We start from the raw sequence: 22,405 nt of genomic DNA, 5'->3' as shown, positions 1-22,405 counted from the left end.
ACATAGTGAAGGGGCATTTAAAACTGTCTAGACAGCAGCTTTTTTTTGTCTCTGCCCCTCCTCTCAATTAGCTCTTGTCCACTTTCCAAATGAGGTGCAGTTCATCATAAACGAGGCTATTGTCATTAACCACTACAGTGGACTCTTCACCACCTTTTTAAAACATTGTTTCAAAAATTATAATAATGAAGAAAGTTAATGATAATGGCAAGTAAAAAGGCACAAGTATATATGGGCATGACTACTTCTCAGCCTCTACAAGAATAGCTGTGTGTGACTCACAGTTCAAGAAAGTTCATCCACTGTCTGACACAAACTGCTGTGGCTCCCATCCTTTATATTCAGTAATAAGGGATTGCACATGCTGCACTGTGAGGTGCTATCGCTTATTACTCAACACACATGTAAAGTAAAATTATATTAGAACAGCTTAGCCACTGTCTTTACTGAAACCTTAATCATAAGCCACTCAGCCCAATTATCAATACAAGCCAAACATTTCAGCGATATCAAGCTGCTTAAAATTTGCAGTTCCAACAGAACAAGATTTCTTATAAAAGACTGACTAGATGGAACCCAAAGATTTTTAGCGTTAGTCTAATTAAAAGTCTGCTTTTTACTGGGCAGTGTGTGTGTGTGTGTGGCATTAAAAGTGTCACGATAAAAGCGATATCCTTGTAAACCTCAAAACATGAAGAGTCGTCAGGAACAGAGCGTAATAGAAACTTTCCAAGGCAGTTGGATCCTGGTGATGTGGTCAAGTGAAGAGAAAACCATATTAAGTACATCCAGTCTGCATGAAATCATACAGATCCAAGAGTAGAACAAAAAAATCACCTCATCATTTTAAAGTTTGGTCAGGTTCACAATTAGCTCAGTCACAATTGCTTGGGCGACCGTGTTCCAGGGGGTTGGGAAGCTCATCTTGTAACCGGAAGGTTGCCAGTTCGTTCCCCAGCTATGTCGGTCCTGGTTGTTGTGTCTTTAGGTGAGACACTTCACCCCACCGCCTACTGGTGTTGGTCAGAGGGGCTGATGGCGCAATATGGCAGCCTCGCTTCTGTCAGTCTGCCCCAGGGCAGCTGTGGCTACAACTGTGGTTTGTCTCTACCAGTGATTGAATGAATAGTGGAATTGTAAAGCGCTTTGAGTGTCTAGAAAAGTGCTATATAAATGCAATCTATTATTATTATTATTATTATTATTATTATTATTATTATTATAATTATTATTATTATTATTACTATTATTTAAAGCAATGTACATATTTGAGAGAAAATAAGGAAAACCCAGCATATGTGCTCTATATTTTTCACTGAAAGTGATGTATTTTGTTATGTGTTATGCATTTCTTAAGACGTAAAACGTATAGATGTCTTGAAACATTTAATTATATAATGTATGCATTTTTCATCAAAAACCTCACTCAGTTTTCCAAAAAATGCTAAAATAAGACACATTTATAATTTGGCAACATGCATCAATGAAATGTTCGTTCTGCATCCCAAAGTGATCGCGTTTGTAACTCCCTCAGCTCTGGCAGGTTCCATTTGTTTACCTGTTTACACATGTAATATATCTCACACATGATCAGTGTATTGACTTCGACATGTAAAATCCGATAAATGTCTATTTGAATGCTTCGTTTTATACAATAATAGAATTCAGGTTAAAAATCTTTCTTTATACACAAACGGTAATTAGAAATTATCTTGGGATCTGCATGTATGCATTACCATATGGTTAGAGGCAGACAGAAGAGCAGTCTGCCTTATGTGTTGCTTAGAAGAGAGAATTTGGCAGACATGAGCGCACTTCAAATTAAAGACAATTTTCAAACAAGTCGACTTGTTTCAGAAAAGTCTAGAGCGGAGTTCAGGTCAGAAGAATCCAGCTGAATACTGAACTGCGCCCACACTGAAGCGCGTGTCCTCTTGCAAACTTTATTTAGTATCCACTTTGTGTTAATCTGAAATCATTTTTTCACACCTTGATCAAATAAAAGGTGGCACATGAACACAGCTTTTATAGAGACTAATGGGTCCCATTAGACTAACTAACTGTAGCCACTTTTCATAACTGTCTGAATTAAATTTCCGGTTACACAGGGAATCGTAGATTTTATTATCAGATGCTTGGCAGGTTAAACTGTTTGTGCAAAGGCGAGGCAGGCTTCAGTCATTTGTCCCATTATTGCAATTAACACTGCCTTGGCAAAATGTTCTAGATGTTTTTTGCTGTTTTTGTTTTTGTCATCTGAATCTGATTAAAAGTCACGCTTTTAGGATACAGGAGTCTAAATCAGCATTGCTTCTGACATGCTAACTAGCTAAAGTCAGGGCTAAACCCCTCCAGTGCAGTGATTAATGTGAGCGTTGGTCATGCTCGGTGCTCTGTGGACCACAGCTAAAAGGATGACATTTTTCAAGTTCACTACACACAGAATTGCCTTTTATCAAATGTTTACCCTCTGCACCTGTGAGCATGGAATGTAAGAGATGACCACCCCCAAACTCTTTTTACAGCTGTCAAAGGGAAACTCCAAATCTTGAACACTTTCTGTGCAAAATCATCTTTTTTCTTCATTTAAAAAAAAAAAAGAAGACTTATTGCTTTTCTTCAACGCAGCAGGTCTCTGGTGTTTGATTTATGGAACTAAAATGAAAAATGTCATGAGGTTGGAATGCTAAAGGAAGCAGGACTGTTGCCTCCACGTTGTAGAATGCACAGCTTTGCTGCGTGAGACTCTGCACATCCTTCCTCAATCATCGCGGCTGCGTGTTGTGAATACACGAAAGCAAAAACTGACAAAGATAAAAATGACTTTGAAGCTACGAGAAAGGAGGAAAATATGCTGATTGACAACTCCAGAGGAGTGCATTGGGATCTTTTCTCCTCTCTGTGATCAAACATTCTCCTCTGCCTCTACTGTGACCAACTTTGCAACACTGAGAGATGCAGGAAGTGAATGGATCGGGCCATGAAGTCTGATGATTCTGGCTGAAACAGTCTCCAGCAGTGGAGACTCTGGTGCTGATTTATGAGGTTTACTGCATGCTGTGAAAAGTGGCAGGCAAGGGGGGAAGGGTCTTTGTAGAAACGTATCTTTCTGTAATTTATCACACTACCACTCCCCCACCGACCTTCTTCCATTGACTCGTTTGTGAGCTGGATACAAGCCATGGTGCAAACATAATGGACAATGTAGCTGGTGAGTACACTAGAGCTCGTGGGTAATGGATATCTAGTATTTGTTTCATTTTACTCAATAACGACCAAAAAGTGGAAAGAGTGATCACTCAGAAAGTAATTAAGCTCACATTGGCGGTCTGGTAAATGGCTTTCAAAGTGCAAGAATACAGCAATAACAAAGAGCCGTTCATCTCAGCCCATACACGCTTCACTCTTCTCTTACTTTAGCCTGTAGTGCTCCAGATGAATAAATATAGATCACAATTATGCACGTAAATAACTGTTCATCGAAATAATTTTAAAGTGAAAAATGGAACTTCAACCAAAATTCCTCATTCAGAGATTTGCTAGTTAAAAATCAATTTGGCTAACATAACCAATGTGTTTAATCTATTATTAATAACCCCAAATAGCATCTTGTTTCAGTGAATGCTTCTGTTTCCACAGTCCATTCGCCTCTGCACTCAAATGATCAAACTTGCATTTAGCCTCGCTTTAGCTGGTCGCACAAGCTCACCTTGACTGAAGCAATTACCAGGCAAATTCTCTAGTACTGATGTACAATATTATGCATAGAAATTGAGCGACCAGTGTAACGCTGTAAGAGCACCGTGACGCTTGCGAGTACAGCAATGCAGATTAGATATTGAATGAATTTTCAGTGTCTACTTTATCCTTTTTCGTCTCTCGCACCGTCCCAGCCTTATTCACTTCCTCCCACACCATTTATGATTCCTCACCTTGTCTGAATATGAATAAAACAACTTGTCTTGAATAATGTCTTCAGGTATGAGGTAGAATGTACGATGAATAAAGAAAGTTTCTCACCAATGTGCCTCCGACTTTCTCTTCTCTTCCACGAGGTTAGGGCGGGAGATCCAAACTGACTGAAGATCGTACTCATCTATTTTAAGTTGTTCGTATAAATTTACATGAGAGATGTGTATGGCGTGGAAAGGGAAAATGGAAATTTGTAAAACAAGAGAAGGAGCTGATGATAGTACAGCCTCTGCTTCAGGTTTGGCTCACAAACCTTGAATTTTAAGTTTGTTACCACAGTTAATCACAAATTTATGCATGTGTCCAAACCCATCACAAATAAGTTAATACTTCCTTGTCCAATACAGTGCAAATTAAGGAAAAAGGAAAAAGAAGAATGGTAAAGAAGAGCCTTTCAAAAGGACACCTCCATTATTGGGAAGCAATTATACAGACACAAGGCAATGATCAATCAATAAGAAATATATTTATAATTCACTTACCACAAGTGCACCTCAATTAACCCCTAAGAAGGAGAACAAGTTGTTTCTCAAACGGGAGAAGAAAGTACTTGTAGGTAATGCTCCATTGGCTGCCTGTATATCTTAGAGTTCACTTTAAAATTCTCATGTTTGTGTTTAAATGTTTAAATGGTCTTGCCCCAACTTACCTCTCTGAGCTTCTGCATCCTTACTCACCCCCCAGGTCTCTCAGGTCAGCTGACAAGCTGCTCCTGGAGGTACCCAGGTCCAAGAGGAAGCTCAGAGGGGACAGGGCCTTCTCTATTGCTGCTCCTAATCTGTGGAACAATCTTTCCCAGCACATTAGAGAGGCCCCTTCACTGTCCACTTTTAAAACACGTCTTAAAACTCATTTTTACTCTTTGGCTTATGACACAGTCTGACCCTGATTTTGTTTTAATCTAATGTGCTGATTTTATTGTTTTAAATGTGTTTATATATATATTACTTATATTATTATTACTATTTTTCTCATTTTTTTTAACATGCTCAATGTATCATGTTTGGCATGTCAAGTGTACAGCACTTTGTGTTCAGCTCGTGGCTGATCTGAAAGCGCTTTATAAATAAATTGCTTGCTTGCTTGCTTGCTAATACAACAGTTAATTTTTTTAATGTTATTAATTAATCACAATGGGTGTGTATATACCTTGTGAATTAAACACAGGTTGAGGTTGTGCAATCAGCAGACCGCTGCATTAAGCAGGGAAAAATCAGACGTAACACTGAATATGGGATTATATTACACACTAACACTTTGTATCAATGGAGTGGCAGAAATAAAGTGGGTAAAAGCACAGCTGCAGTGCAGACTGCTCAACTGTGGTATGATGGGAGTAAATGTAGCAGGCATGTAATAATCTGTCTTGTCATACAAATGTTTCTACTGTCTGTTGTTTATAACACAGCAGTGATTTTTTTTTTTTCCCTTCCTCTCTGCTGCAATCAGTTCATTGATGCTTGTGCATTTACTGCACGCAACTCTGGTCTGGACTGCCTTCCTCTGAGAAATCCCCCGATGCCTTGGAAGTGTTAGTGTTTTATACTTAAAGCAGCAGTAGTTGTTTGTTTGGAATAAATGGAGGAAAACATCAGTGGTCACTATGTAGTGAGATTTGCACCAACTTTTTTTTGCCTGTGTTTTTCCAAGTGCCCCCAAAGTCACTGAACATTTGATCTATGGCATTTAGTGGACACATGAGAAATCTCATTAACCACATTGATGTATACATGAGCTTAACAGTATCTTTGTGCAGTTGTCTTCATTTGTCATCATTTTTTCTTTGAACAATAAAGATTCCAAAACCTGGATACATTGTATACAAATCCATCTCCACCTACAAATCACTGTTTCTATCATTACGACAGAGCAAGTTCAACATGGGCATATATAGCTTTCTGCTATATGGCATTCACTTACCCTATGGGAATCCTACTTAGTAGTTACAAAAATATGGCTATGAATTGGATACTTCAACTCTAGCTATGTGTTCATTCAGATAAAAGAGGGAAGAGTGGCAGCATATAACTAAATGCAAACATGGATAGGTGTTCTGGCAACAGACAAAGATATTTTTGACAAAGATCATCTAATTATAAAAGCTTTAAAATTATGATTTAGGAAGTTAATAGAATTATCAGTGTATCGATATCACAGCTGAACAATTAAGACAGTTATTACAATTGCATATGTAAGATATGTTGTTTAATTTGCATGACAGTTGTAGCCCTATTCTTTCAGCTGCAGTCCCAGCAGTGTTAAATGGTCAGGGAGCAAATAAAAATACTTTATTCTATAAGTGAGCTCAGCCATGTACAAATTTTATACAAGGTCATTAGGTACAATGCTTTGGTGATCTTTTTTTGATTGCATCATTATATTAAGGGTTGTAGAAAAATAAAATACTTTTTAAAGCCAGCCAGCAGAAAAAAATAAAAGGCAAGGAAGCAGCTGTATTTCCTATTGATGTTCATCAGGTAGGACAAAAGCACTCTGAACCAGGTTAGGGCTGCAGCAGAAGTTGCCATATTGATGTAGATCCGTAATAAGTAAACCATTTTCTTATTACTGAAAACCTAAGGTTAAAAGTGAAGTTATCCTGCTAAGCCTATAAGCCTGCTCTGTAGTACAGAACTGAAGTTCTCCAAACTGAACTTGGGCATTATTTAGGTTTATAAAACCTGGAAGTTTATAAACTTTAACATTATAACCAGGACACTCCAGTCATAATGAAACAAAGCTCTGGGTTTCGATAATTAAGGCCTCAGCCACACAAGCCTTGAGACCAGTCAGTGACCCACTGGCAAACTCTGTCGCTAGGGAAAAATGTGTATTCCCCGACCAGCTGGTGAGTGACTGCTGGCTTTCTCAGAGAGAAATCAATGGCAAAGAGGGTTCTGCACCAAAAACCAGCTTGTTTGCTTTGTTTTTGTTTGCAGAAAAGTCTGCGTCTTGCCTGCAAAATATAGGGACCACAATGGCCTGGTAGCAACCAAAGCAGTCACAATGCAGTTCTTGGTATAACACTACTGTATATACCCTTCTGCAACCAAATTCTCCTAGCTACAGCAAGTAATCTCCCAAATCTACTCAACAACCAGTCTTGAAATAGTTTTTCCTGCCAAACAGTTTTTGGCAGGGTATTACTGACCAGTCTCCAGCCCAACATGAGAAAACCTGTGCCACGTGAGGTACGCTTCCAACAAAAAGACAATCAAAATTTTAAACTTTAGAACAATATAATCAGCTGGATTTATAAATGTTTTTTTTGCTTGTTTGTTTTTGGTCGGTCTCTGTAGCTATGCAAACTTAAAGTTATGCATTATAAGCAGTGATGGGAATAACGGCGTTACTTTTTTCAGTAACGAGTAATCTAATTACTATTCCTATCGTTACAACGCCTTTACCGTTACTAACAAGAAAATGCAGTGCGGTGGCGTTACTATTTTTCAACAAACAGACGGCTAAAGCTGTTCAGTTTACCGCATCTTATTTCAGTTGCACGCAAGTAGCTGTCTAGGTAAGTAATCTGGGCGCTACAGCTTTTACCAGTTTTTAAATTGTGTCGATAGGCCACGTAAAACCAGAGTCATGATAAACAATATTTAAACGAGGCGTTTTTCCCTCAATAGTTTTGTCACGTTTACTGTCTAAGGACAGCACTAGCAAGATCTCTCTGCTTATGAGCAAAAAACAAAACAAAAAACAGCCCGTTCGTGGAAAAATGCACCATGTCGACCAATCAAAAATGATATGACAACATGGCATTTGGTTGTTTAAGAAGAGGGGGAAGTTTGAGGAGTGACGGCGAGAGAGAGAGAGAGAAAGACAGCAGAAAAAGAGAGAGAGAGTGAGTTTTGAGATGTGAGAGATTTGTGACTTTTAGCGTGTTTGGAGTGTGTAGTTAATGTGTTGTCTTGTGTAGTTAGTGTGTAGTGTTGTGGATAGTTTTGTGTTGTGTGTCAAAACAATGAGGCAACTGCTGAATGAAAACATGAGTGATACACCTGCTGCTGTCAGGCCTGGACAGAAATTATTTTTTTGGAGTGGCACAAATAATTTGTGTGGCATCTTATTGAATGCAGAACAGCTGATTGTTTTGTAAATAGTTTGAAATGGTTATACTAAAAGGTAAATGGCTGCAAATAACTTTTGTTTGCAAAACTTGTGGATATGATTTTAAAATTCACAATTTATATTTGCATTTGCAGTTATAAAATATGATTCAGTGAACATGTTTGTGGTTGTTACAGTAAAAAACATAACTTTCTACTCGGATTTCATGTTTTTTGTCTGATTTTAGATCAGTGTGTTAATACAGTATGTCAAAATGAAAACATAACTGTAAATTCAGACACGTGAGGTTGTGCTGAAAAGAATGATACCAAACAAGGCAAAGTAAATAGTTTTTAAAGGTGAAATGTAGAGGTCAAATCAAAAGTAGTCAAAAATGGCCAATTATACCCTGGACCCCAGAGGGTTAAACATTTTTTTTAAAGTAATGCAATAGTTACTTTTCAAGTAATTAATTACTTTTAGAATATTGTAACTCATTACTAACTCAGTTACTTTTTTGAAGAAGTAACTAGAAACTAAAATTAATTACTTTGTCAAAGTAACTTGCCCAACACTGATTATAAGGGGTGTGGGCAATTTAAGTGATAGGTTTGTGCTCCTAGATGTCTGTCGGTGTCAGTTTGGCCAATTAGTCACTGAAATGGATCTCTGGACCTAGGTTTTGGTGTTCCTTTTAAAGATGTAGTTATCAGACTCATCCGGTTCATAGAAATGCAACTGTAATAAAAGACTAAAGTCTTGGTGAATTGGATTAAGCAGATAACATAGCATTTCGCTTTCTTGACCAAGTATGGTCAGTTTGGGAGCATGGAAAACAAACATGACAACAGCTACAATGCTAAACACAACTCATATACAAAGACAATTCCATTAGTACATAGTTTCCTTCTCATCTGCTTCCTGTTATGCATTTCAATAGCATGGCCTAGTTTAATTATGTGCATGTCTCCATTGTCTAAATTACCAAAGATATAAACTAAAACATACAGCAAATAATATTTATTTCTAACAAAAGGTAATATTAAAGATTTGCATTTCCAACCCAGAACAGCTTATAGCATATGTCTTCAGAAATTAAAAGAAATTAAACAGTCAGTTTAATAAAAATATCCACTCCAGCCCTCATTGTTCACACAAATGTAACATGTAACAACGTCATTTTATTTTTTATTATATGAAAAAATCAAAAAAACTTTATTTTGGAGTACCATATCTACCTGATAGATTAATGTTAAAAAGTTGAGCCAGAATTTTATACTTAAAAAAAAAAAGACTTCACAGTTCTGACTTTGGAGACTGTGATTCCTCGACTCATAAAATTTTCACATATTGCCCTAATCCTCTTCCACAGATAACACTCTAATCAGACTGTAAAAATTCCAGAGCAATTAGAGCCTTAATGGATTTGTCAGTGAAACTGAAGAGTGCAAATGATCTGCAGCATGTGATGACGCCATCTAGTGGGTGTCTTCTCTGATCAACTTTTAAAGTCAGCGAAGAAACTGTTAATGTGAGGGAGGGAGAAGAAGAGAGGTGACTGAGTATCTTCTGGTATTTTTTAATCTCCTGCTCCAATCACCTACCCCTTAATTCCCAATTAAGGACACAGCCTGTGTGGCAAATGAACTGGCAAGATGGCAACACAGCTCCCTGATCTTTTAAAGAAGAAGGCTATTAGCCTCTGCACGTGAGACATAACAGAACCGCATGGGCTACAGCCCAAATAGCCTCCCTCTGAAACTATTTGATTTGCACACAACCGGTCCGGGAGAGTGCGACTAATCCAATCCAATTTCCGGACACGTAAAAGGCTCGGTGATTCATTGAAAAAAATCACCAAAGACAATGTGCCGAGCTGTGCAGCTACACCTCCTGGCGTTTCTAATTTCAATAAAGAAATAGGCAGAGTTACGGCTGCGCTGAGAGCGCATCACATGTGTCCATAACGACGCTTTTCGCACAAGGGAGTCGTGTTCAGAGAAAACGGTTTTTATTGACGTCAAATGGATGTGTGAATGACTTTACCGCATGTGCAGGCATGACAGCAGCGATCAGAGCTGCCAGTTCTGACCAAAGGAGCATCGAGATCTTCAGTAGACTGTAAACCAGTGAGGCTGTCCAAGAGGTTTCCAATTAGCCAGGACTGTGAGATTTTATTTGAAACTTTAATGGCGGCTCGACTCCGCCAAACTCATTGTGAATTCATTTAGTTGTGAGGGGAGAGAGGGACGCTGCATCCCGCTTCTGACAGAGAGACCACTTGTACCGCCGTCACAACTGTGCCAAGAGACAGGGAGTCTTTGAAAGCCACCGGAGCGGACCCGACCGGCATATCAATCAGCGTCCCGGAGAGCGACTCGCTAGGTTCGCACTGGTAATAAAAGGTATTGTCTCAGAGGTCTGTGTGCCGGGAACAGAGAGGGGATATGGCACTTTTCCCGCTTGCAAACCGGAGGATAGCAATAGTAGGTGGCAAACGAATGTAAAAGCCAGTTCCCCGTCGTCTTGCCACGGGTGCGCACCGGCAAAGAGGCGCAGGACACGCAGGATCATCGATTCGCACTTTGTGATTTTTGCGCTGCGTAACCTATGTGACAAGAGCGGAGAGGAAACGGTGAACGGTGGGATTAAGGCGTGCGTCTCCTAAACTAAACACTCAAATTCTCAAACCATGGACGCCAGGATATTATTTTTGCTTGTTTCTTCTGCGGCATTTCTCGCTGAGCTGCACTGCGCCTCGCCAAGGACCACGTCGAGGACGGATCTGCCCGCTATCGGCTTCAGCAACATCAGCAACATCAGCGGGGAAAGCGGCGGCAAAAAAGACTCGAACCAAACCCAAATCTCCAGGAACAAGAGGAAAACACTGGCCGTGGATTTTGCGGTCCCCTCTTTGTTGCGCTATTATCTGGCGGAGTTCATAAAGAGACCCTTAAACGGCGACTGCCAGACTTTTAGCGGATGTTACACGGTGCGCGCAAACTTAAAAATGCAATGCATACCTTTACAGAAAACCATTTCTACTTTTGTGGACCTTAAGTCTGCAGCGGAATCAGCACTGAGGAACGCGTCTGCTGATGGACAGTTCCCCTCCTTCTACAAGCGACCGCTGACCAAAGTTCTGAAATTGGGCTTGACGAAGGCGAGCAGGAAATCTAACCAAGTTGTGGTGGAAATAGGAGAGGATTTAGTCAGGACGGGATGCGGGGGGCTGTCTGTGTACGAGGAGGCCCCGGTGTACATCCTGGAAATGGACCTCACAACTATTCTGGAGTGGTGGCTCGGCGCTGAGGGGGGGCGGCTCAGGGTCCGGCTTATGCCCGAGAAAAAGGCGCAGGTGCCAGGGATTGAGGATCGGTACACAGCGGCCATTCGAGCTTCAGACCCCCGCCTCTACCTCCAGATATCCTCCGCGGGTGAGTCCCTCTCTTCCACCCTCCCTTCGCGTTTTGCTCTCACTCTTTTGCCATGCGGTTCCCCCACACCCCCAGATGCAACTCGCTCACGGTTGTGATTTAAGTTCTGATGTGATTAATTTTTGATGCCGAATCCAGCGCGCTTGAAGTTGCGCGCTGGGTGTGCTTTGGCTGGCTTCAATTGTGGTAAAGAAATGATAGCACACGGAGGAAGATCTGTTATTTGGACTGCTCTGATGGGAAAATGATGACTGAGGTATAACTACGTGTGTGCGTGTGTGTGCGCGAGAAGAAAATACAGGAGGATTTCATACATTTAGTTCTGTTGCTCTGATTCAGAGGGCTCACCAGACCCCTGTTTTATTATTGATGCCCAGAGCAGCTCTGAGAGATGAACTGAATGCTGATTTAATTTCCAAACACTTTGATTATTTCCACTTGGTATCCATGATATGTATATGCAGCATCTTTAGAGGATTCTATGTAATCAGTTCTGAGATGATAATTATTATTTCATTTGAAGAGAGGCCTCATTGCTTTATAATAACACGTCTATACTGCATAAGGATGACTATAGGGTATGCAATGATGCTTAAGTTGGAAAGGCCCCATCAGGGATTTATTTTTTAACTCCACTGGCTTCTTCTTAAAGACACCTTCTCAATTCCCCAAGCTAACCTGTACTACAGGTAGGGTGGAGATTTGAGAAAACAGGTTTTATTTTGATTAGGCACAAATTAAGCCCTTATCTCTAAGAAAGCTTTAGCACTCAATACTCAAGGGTCCTTCCCCTGTTCTTCTGAGCATCGGCACAATCAGTGTAATTGCTTAATCACTTTGATGAGGGAGGCTGGCCCAGAAAAATGCAAGGGAATCCATCAGACAAAAGAAGAGGCTGGCTAGGCTGGAAAGAAGACACCCATCACCACCTCGACCACCTTTTCCCCTCAAGGACTGTGTACACATAGAAATGTATGCAAAATACACAGTGAAACTAAGAAAGCCATGACTGTACAATATGCAGTAAGTTATTGTCAGTGCTGGTTGCCACGTTAGGATTTCATTTGACATATGCTGTTATTACAAGTAGAGATGAAACACTTCAGTATGTCACACGCACACATCTGAGACTGTAGTAGAGAGGCATCTGAGTGGACTACCCGTGCAGCTCCCGGCAGGGATTCCAGCAACACAGCTGGTGGTGTTAACAGGTGGGAACCCATCTTGCGTTGATGCTATGATATGGTTTTTGCAGTAAACACATCATTTTTAGTTTATTTTTTAAAAGCACCCCTTTCACATTGTGACATTTAAGCAATACTTGAGAAAAACACTGAAGCCTACAACTTCCAGCAGCTCTGTTGCAGATCAGGATGGTTGCTATTGTGTGACTGTAAAAAAAACAACAGGTACAGAAACAATGTGACATCTGCACAGGGAGGAAGTCAGAGCACCTGGATGGGTCAGCAAAATTTTGGACTTTGGCAAAGGATGTTTCCTTTCACTTGTCATTATGCTTTTGACACGCCTTCATGATAACCATGGTCTGTTGCAGAAACTATGATTTTCCCAAACCAGCTTGTGTACCAAAACAAACCCAAAAGTCATAAAAATGCTCACATCAGCGGTGTGCTTATATAAGCATTTTTAACACCCAGCTTCTTTTTAATTGAAATGGAGGTAATATGTCGGCTCCCGGCAGGCTTTCTGCCCAAAACAGTTTTGAGTGTTCGCAGGTGGGAAGCCAGCAGGGGATGTTTTTTCTTTCCCCTGGGGGACTCAGCTGGATTTTTTTGAGAGCACCACTTTCTTTCACTTTAAAAACCACCAAGAGGCCATTTTCGTACATGTGAAGCCAAACCTTAACCACAACTGTGTCATATCAAAATTGTTTTATTTGCCCAACACTCTCTCTGACATATTTGTCCAGCTGACAGGGATTTAAATCAGCTGAAGCTCCTCCTATGTATCATTCTGGGGGACCATGACATCTTTAAGCAATACATTTATTATTTATTCGTTTAATTTTGAGGAGAAGATGACATTCACACTTCAGCAAACTAGGTTTATGTGTGCTGCACTTATGTAAAACCAAAGAACAGCAAAAAACTGGAAATATAGACTTCAATGAGCACTTACAGGATTTGATTGGAATAAATAGACTACTGTCCATTGTTTATTACCTCCATGATCATTTCTCATTTCGCCTCTATGCCGCATCCTTACATAACCCTAAAATTGATCACATATTTAATCATTCAGGAAGAGTGCTGCTCAGAGGCGCTTCGTATACGAAGCTTCGGCGAGAAGATATAGGCGTATCCTTTCATTTCAAATCTGTTGGTAGGGGGATGCAGTGAGAGCTAAGCATCAAAGTAGAAAAGGAAAATAGTAAAAGGACTGTTCTTTCACACACTAGCTCATTTTTCTCCTACTGTATGAAATAAGAAAGCAGGAATCTAAGCACAATGTCAACGTATGACAGAACATATAATATTATTGTTTTCTCTCTCAAACACACACACACACATATATATATATATATATATATATATATATACACACACACACACACACACATCTTAGAGGCATGCTGAAACCTATTTTCCTTACACTATTAGAAAACTGGATGTGTTGCCAGTAAAAGTACACACTTTTTATGATTCAAGTTGACAGACCATAGACAGCATGAAAGAGGAGCATAGATGCCGTGACATCACCCAGCGGTTCCTGAAGTCCTACTTAGAAGGCTTGAGGAGTATTTTCTCCGTCACCATTGTCTTGTTTTGAAACTGGATGTGAAGAAAGGGGTGGGTCTGACTATGAAACCATACACTGTAGTTTAAGAGTGTTCTACTGTTGCCTCTGTGTGATGTCAGTGATTGTGGAAATCTCCCTGATGCCCAAAGTTCTAGCTGTGAGCACAGCAGCCCTCCTGGTCACTACCAGTCGCAACAACACTGAAAGTGGAGTAGAAGGGAGCTAAAACACATTCTTATCAAATAAGAGGCACCAAGGCCTAGTATAAGAAATCCAAGAACAACAATATAAAGTTACCATAGATAACTAGCTAAGCCCTCTAAGGAGATTTTGCCTCTGATCTCAGTGCTTTCATTTTTCTACCTACTGTATACAAGTGGGACTGCACATAGTGTTACACAGTGGCCAGTTTTGGTCTGCATATGCTACAAGGAGGTAATGAAGTTAGCCTATTTTAGTGTTTTAGGTTTTTGCGTTGGGTTGTTAAAACAATAAATCATGTGTTGTCTTCAAAAAAACCAAAACAAACAACAACAACACGCGTAATATTTCTTTAGCATTTGTCAGAGAATGCTCAAAATTCACCAGCTCATCCCACTGAATTCACCCAGCACCGACAAAAGGTAAATTCCAGTTAAAATCTATTAGCTTCAAAGTCATAAAAACATGAAGCTACCTTTTTGTGACATATTTTAACCTGATCTTCAAGGTATACTGATTAGGGTTAACGATCTCACCTCACACAGCACATTATGATACAGGTCAGGTGAACTGCCAACTGTATAATTAGATATAGGTGTCAGTCTGGGTGTGAATGTGTTGTCGGTATGAATAAGTTCACCTGGGAAAGGGCACTGACCTATAAAAGGAGTGTGCTGCTGTTTGCCTGGTGTCAGAATATGACAATTCCTGCAGATAATATAGTCTGGCGTGGTTCTTGCTGACCTTGATACTATACTGTCAAACAACACCTTTTTGTTTTCATTAACATTTTTTTTCTTAATTTTAGAGCAGATCTCAGTACCAACCGAATCACCCACACATTACACTTCTACTACACATGTGAAACTTTACATGACAGGCTCCTCCCACCAGAGCACTGAACAAACTGCATGCTAATTCATGCTGTGGATGTAGTGTACTCATCAACACCTTTACCATGAAGACAGGGAGATGTGGCTACAGGCCAAATGAAAACTATCCAGCCTCAACTATGTGGTTGCAGATTAGCTCAACAAATGCTGGACAACCACTGTCGACTTCATTAACTAATCATCAAGGACGAGTATCTCTATAAAAGCAGAGGTGTTGCATGTTGAATGTTAAAGTTCATGATAGTACAATCGGATAAACTGGAACAATGGCTTGGAAACGTGCCATTCACAGGACGTCCAAAACAATGTCCTGTGGACAGATGAGACCAAAGTGGATACATTTGCAGTAATGCACAGCGCTCATGTTTGATAGAAACTAAACACAGCATATGAGCACGAACACCTCCCATGAACTCCTTAGCACAGTGGTGAAGAGTGATGATTTGGGCTCGTTTTGCAGCCACAGGACCCGAGCACCTTGGTGTCATTGAGTCAAACCATTAAAGTCTATATCAAAGTGTTTTAGAGACTAATCCGAGGCCATCTATCAGACAGCTAAAGCTTGGCCCAAACTGGGTCAACAGCAGCAAATCAGATCAACACAGAATGATTGAAAAAGAAAATAATCAAAGTGTTGGAAGGGCCCATTCAAAGATCACACCTCAACCCAACTGAAATGTAGTGGTGGGAACCCAAGGAGGCTAAGGTCAACACTGTAAAGAAGAGTGTCATATTGTTGTGTTTAAATTTTGTCTCAAACTGATAAAATTAAAGTCAGAAAGTTACTTCAAGCTATTTCTGCTAAAGGTGGCTCTGGAAATATTGGCATTATGTTTTTTTTTTTTTTACAGGACTATACAGAGTACTGTGAAAACCCTTTTTCCCATGATTGCATGTGGTTTACCTCTACCTCTGGTTATCGTCACATAACCCTTGCCAGATCATACATTGTGAGACTGAATATTTTGTATGGGATTTTGAATAGATTTGCCAAATCACAGTTTATGTGATGCTGGTTAAATTCACTTCTAAACAAAAGGGAATTATCATGAATGATCATGGGTAAGAAATGACAGAAGTATTCACAACATGGGTGGACTCCACTGACACTATAAGCCTCACATTGTATGCTCAGTGCCTTCGACTTGATTACTCTGTTGCCTGTTTGCAGAGCCACAGTTATTGTCATAAGTGATGATTACATTGTGTGTTTCTGCAAAGCAAAACTGTGTTTACTTGCTGCTGATCCACAGAAAGACATGAGCTCTGAACATTTCACACACGCACGCACACACCTGTCCTCCCTCCGTGTCTTTCTGTTGTCACGAACTCCCTCCTCCGTACAAAATGCCTCAACACTAGGCTCCAATGAGTATTGTCTCACTTTTTCAGCATTTTTACACCCCTGACTCACCAATGTTTGGCATTTTTCTGTGTAATGTACGTGCTACACTTGTTTTTCCAGCCTCCAGAAAGACGCTGGCTATTAGCATGAAATAAATACCCGCCATGGCACCCAGAATAATTTGACAATCAGGGAAGCATGCCTGCGGGAATCAAGGCATTAAACTCTGCACAGTGCATTTATACTTACTCGCCTTGTGCGCTCTATGGGGGACACCATTAATAAGAAATATTTCTACCAGTTACAATATAAGAGAAGGGAAACAATGCTCTGCAGGTGTGATAAAGATATGGCCTCCACTTTATTAACCTTTGTTATGTTTACCAAGTGGTGCCATAAATAGGTTGCAAAAGAATCTTTAAATGATTTCAGCGTTGGAAGCTGGAAGAAGTCGAGCTTCCGCCTCATTAAGCTGCATATACCTTCCTCAGAGCTCGTTGGGAAGCTGATGTTTCTCGTCGCTCCATTAGCAAAGAGTGTCTTCATGAACACACTTAACAGAATTTGATTGAAGCCCTAAAGTAAAAGACTGCTACCATCATGCTTGAAAGGAGCAGCTGTGCATGTTAGAGCATTTCTTGCCATATTTGCCATTCAGCTCAGCCTCAAATCCAAACACATGATTTTCTATTGAGCGTCACCAGTATGCCATTTCCTTGGAGAGCCTCAAAATTGAATCCTAGTGTGTGGATGTTTTACGCGTTAAGCAAACTCAGTAATTCCTTCTGAATCATAAAGGAAGCAAACAGTACATTACATACTCAGCACTTTGTTTACCTTGTGTTGTCTGTGGCCCTTCTGGAAGAGATTTCTCTTTGGAAGATGGAAAAACAACGTAATTTTCAAAAGCTTTTCCTTTGTCTCCTGACGAAGTAGCTGGTGTAGTAGCCTCGAGAGAAGTTTAATCTATGGCGCTAGAGAGTGTAGTCGGTCCGACAAAAGTTACTGTTCACCCAGCATAATTACAGTCATTTGTAAACAAGCGTTCACAGACACACTCAATTAATTTTATCATTATTCATCTTCATTTTTTAAGTAATTATTGTCATTTGAATTGTTTTGTTGCATTGTCATTAACTTCATAGCTAAACGTGATTGACTTGTTTTTGCAGTAATAATTATGTGTATTCATGCCAATGAAAAACATGCTAATGTGAATTTGAAGGCAGGATTTCTGTGATTACGATCCCGCCAACTCACAGGCCCAATCACCACTCGAGCCACAATTATTTCCACAATATGCCAAACATTGCCAGGCTCTAGCTTCTAGCACATTTGTCGTTGCCTTTCTTCTGTGTTACAATAGAACAGCTTTGAGTTTCAGACATTTCAGATGGTTGTTAGGACAAATATGAGAATAAATAAACAGGTAATTTAAAAGTTATTTACTAGTTCCGGCACTTTTTTGTGTTTATTTAAGACCAAAATGAAGATGTTCTGAGATTGGGCCTATAAGAATCAAAAACCTCACTTGTAGTAATTTTGGCTTATTTTCTGTTCAAGGCAATTTTCTTGTGGACCTCTAGATTATTTTCAGCAGGACTCCTACTTTTGAATCGCTCGATAGTCCTGTTTGGTCTAATTGCACGTGTGCATCTGCAGTGTGTGCTGGATCTCAAATGTGTCAAAACGGTGATCCTTCAACTTGATTTTCATTTTCAGTAAGTGGACAAAGTCATGGGGAGGCAAATCTGGTAAGTGGTCCAGATGGTGAGCAGACTGTGTTAGTGTGGCCAAAAGATGTTATTAATGTGTTCTGTGTCGACATGCTCCACAATTCAGATCACTGCTGCTGAGTATTCTCTCTCAGATGCCTCAAGATGCTGCAGCAGAACTTTGCATTGACAGTCTCGCCCAAGGAGGCAAATTCATGTGCAGAATCTCCCGAATTAAACAAGAGAAATCCCTGCATTTGGGATTGGAAATAGTTGATTTTTTTTTTGTTACTGAAAACTGCTCTACTTACCAGCGACGATCCTTAGTATTTCTTATATACCTGTTAATGTTTTTTTTTTTTACACAAGTTTGCCGTTAATGGTGAAATGATAGCATGACACAGAAATGTTCAAAATACACCTTCAAGTGAGCATTCAGAAGCTCACTGGATGTGTTGTGAAAATGTATCTGATACCAAACTGAGCCTAACCTAGAACAAACTCTAATATAACACAAACACACAGCCTGTGACAATAAAAAATGTAAGTTTTCAAAATAATGATCTGTATAAAAGCCAAAAGATTATCTAATACCATCTTGACCTCCAGAAAATGAAAATTTAAAAAATGACCATAGTACACTGATAACTGTTTTCAAGCGCGCAGGCCTCTGAAGGGTTGCAGGCATTCAGGGTGGGTTTAAAAAAGTAGTAAAAAGTCTTCATTTTGCAGGGCTAAAGACCTTAAAAATACACTGACATGTATCGGCTTGCACCTTCTTCAGGGTGTAGAGATACTAAGACACCAAACAGAGCAATTATAGCTTCACTCACCACAGATGTACTACGCTAATTAAATGCATCATTTTCTTTAGCTTCTAGGGGCAATGGCAAGCACATTTCTCTAGCCTTTAAGGATATCACCTAGGAAATACATAGCCCTCTGATAAGGGTGTTTATAAACACTTTTCTAACCAAAGATAGTGAAAACATAAGAAGTTAAACTCTATAAATAATAAAAAGGAACAGAACAAATACACTGAAGGCTCAGAATGATAGTTAACCTTTGCAGAATTTTAAAAATTCCTTTAAGATCATGGGGATGGATCCTTCAGAAAGTCACAAAGGATCCATGGAAAGCATGGATCACTCACCTCATCCATGTCAATTTATTCATAAGCAGTGTCTCAAGAAAAGTAATATATTACACATAACTCGTTATTTGTTTTTTTTAAAGTAATGGAGTACGTTACGTAATTACTCACCGGAGAAAGTAACTGATACACCACTTGTTACATTACTTTCCCATTACTCCATAAAATGTCTTGAACAAATTGTTACATAATTATCAGTTAACAATATAGGCAACAGAGCCGCACAGCAACAAATCTCTATCCTAATGAGGACACACATACGCTCTTTCTTTTAGTTTTTACATATGAACACAAAGTCAATACTACAGATCAAAGATGAAAACCAGCCCAAAGAGACTTCAAAGCCATTTCCACAGTTATTCTACTTTAGAAACATGAACAGGTAGAAATAAAGGCTGCAAGTCTGACTGCTCACTCAGCTTGAAAATCACTCTGGTCTCTTGGCTAGCTTTCTGTCAGCATGCTGTCTGTGCAGATGCTTGCAAAGTTCTGTATGCAGTATAATCTGGTTGTTTCTGTCTTAGATGAAGTTTCGTCATTACCATTGCAGTTTTTTCTTTTGTGCAATAAAAATAAAAATAATGTCGACAACTTATCTCCTCAAAAGCTGTTTTGTGCCAACATTTTTGTCCTCCCGCGGACTTACTGAAATCAGTTAATTGTAGCACAGGTAGAAAAAGGTAGTAATTACTGAGTTTAGCACAGTATGTATTACCGCATTACTGAAACACGTTACTTTGTAACCTTCCTGATTTGAAGACAAGCTGGCACTGCAAAATATAATAATGTTCACCTTCCTGGTTGAATCTGGCTCAAACCTTTCACTCTTTGATGAAGCTTCTGGGGAAACAGATGAGAAGAAAGTTGTACTGTTCAGAAGTCAAGAGATCCATTTATATCCCTTTAATTTGGCTTAAACCAAATATAGACATTCACTAAAAGAAAAATAATAGCTACAGCCAAGCATGAAGATGTCAATATGTCAGTGATTTACTGCTTTAGGGTGACTTGCAATTATTGAGTGAATCATAAGTTCAGCTCTTGGACAGAAAATCAGTTATTAGTCTGTTAGCTGTAACTGAAACACTAATGTGAAACATAATGATCCCAAGAATTTGAGAAATCCCAAACCTCTAAATTTCTCAAAAAATATTCCACCACAGTAATGTGAAAGCCTGATTTCTCGATACTGGAAGTGTTTGGTTGTTGTGGCAGATTTCAAAGCAAACTATTAAGCAACAAGAAGAAGTGGGTGACCTTTTTGCTTCAAGAGTTACAACTTAAAACTTGTATTTTGTGTGGACTAAAGTTTCATCTGTTTTATGTTAACTTCTGATTAAAGAGATGGCATTGTAGTTTGCAGAAGATACAGAAACACAGGAAATAAGGATGCGGATGAATAAGTTTTTGTTCATCCTGTGACACGCCATTTCCCGTTGCCCAGCATGAGCTACTGCATGATAGATTAGTGTATGTAATACACAATTATATGGCAGACTAATAAACACTAGGTAAGTTAAGAACGAACATTTCTGGGGACTGCCTGAGGGTGCACAAGGGTGCTCCTATGAGAACCATAAACCTCCAAGAACCATTTTTCCTGATTACATTCACTCCACCTACATGAATTTTAAGTTGGAAGATGCTGTTAGTGAAGCTGTTGTTGTGTGACACTGGTTTTATGCTAAAAAGTGCATGCGTGAATTTGCACTGTGATATTAATACAATGCACCGGTCTATATCAAAAAAAGACCGGTGGCTGTTTTTGTTATATGTCATGAAATTTGAAACAAGCCATCAGTCTCTGACAGAAGGTTCCTCTGGCAGACTTCAGCGCCTCGAACCACTGATGATATACTCCAAAAGTCAGAGTGTCAAATGTTTTTCTTTGCCTGCATAACCAGCTTGTTGTTTTGTGGTCACTGATAATGTTAATTAAACCACACCAATTCAGACTTGCTTTGGCTGTTTTGAGGTCTCTTGCTTTCTTTTAAAAAAAAAAAGAATGCGTCAGCATTCTCAGAGTACGTTTCCACCACCGCATATATGCTTAGTAAAGCCTGGAATTTATCATCGCTTAATTTCTCTGCATGCTGTTTTATTGTGTTGTGTTAGGCCGACGTCATTCAACATGTGTATCGTCTCTGCTAGTGTTCATATGTTTGTTGTTTTAATACAGTCGCTGCCAAGTATATGTTTGAATCGCTTACTCTTTAGTAGGAGCAGAGCAGAACTGTGATAATTCCCACTGCAGACATTTCAAAATGATCGGACTTGCTCCAAAAGTTACATGAAAAAATTCCAAATGTGCCTAATGAAAATATCTTCTAATTGCAAACTTTACCAAAAGAGATTCATTCAAAAAATCTAAATAAAGGAACAGCCTCAACACTGGAAACAAATCATGCTGAATCATATAATGTACAGTATAAGTTTGACTAATTACCACATTAAAAAGAGACCATTTACTACTAATTACCTTGTGGCAAAAAATATGTTCATTTACTTTTGTTACCCAGCACAGCTCAGCCAGATGAGCTTTTTAAAAAAATCCAAATTCTTCACACATACAGGCTGCACCTTTTTATACATGTAGAAGAAGAAAACAAGATTTGCAGTTCAAGCAGCAGGCAGTCCTACAATTTGAAACAATTTGCTGAACATCCCGTCGCCAGCTTTGTTTACCTGCCTGCACACAAATACACAAGTCCTGACTTCACAGGTGCAGTTACCCAACCACCACCTAAAAAGAAGTGACTCCTGAATCTACACACAGGCATACACTACAAGCAGCCACCATTTTCCACATCAGTATACAGATGAAAAGTGATGGCAAACTCCAAGTAAGAGAGAAAGTTGAACCTCCAACTGGA

General features: G+C 39.5%; 1 protein-coding gene across 5 annotated transcripts in view; it reads left to right on the top strand.

Moving 5' to 3' along the window:
• Positions 1 to 22,405, top strand: part of alk (ALK receptor tyrosine kinase) — a 489,366-nt gene that overhangs the window by 65,463 nt on the left and 401,498 nt on the right. For 2 of the 5 annotated variants that reach the window (XM_026152847.2, XM_026152845.2), the window contains exon 1: positions 10,141 to 11,465. The exons of 2 other annotated variants lie outside the window; for them this stretch is intronic. In XM_026152847.2, the coding sequence (XP_026008632.2) occupies positions 10,721 to 11,465 (745 nt within the window). In that variant the 5' untranslated portion in view covers positions 10,141 to 10,720. Of the gene's footprint in view, positions 1 to 10,139; positions 11,466 to 22,405 lie in introns of those variants that run through there. One more of the 5 variants, XM_026152846.2, reaches the window with a different exon arrangement.

This window comes from Astatotilapia calliptera, chromosome 19 (assembly GCF_964374335.1).
Source record: "Astatotilapia calliptera chromosome 19, fAstCal68.1, whole genome shotgun sequence".
Classification (NCBI taxonomy): domain Eukaryota; kingdom Metazoa; phylum Chordata; class Actinopteri; order Cichliformes; family Cichlidae; genus Astatotilapia; species Astatotilapia calliptera.
This window is presented reverse-complemented; position numbering and strand designations above follow the sequence as displayed.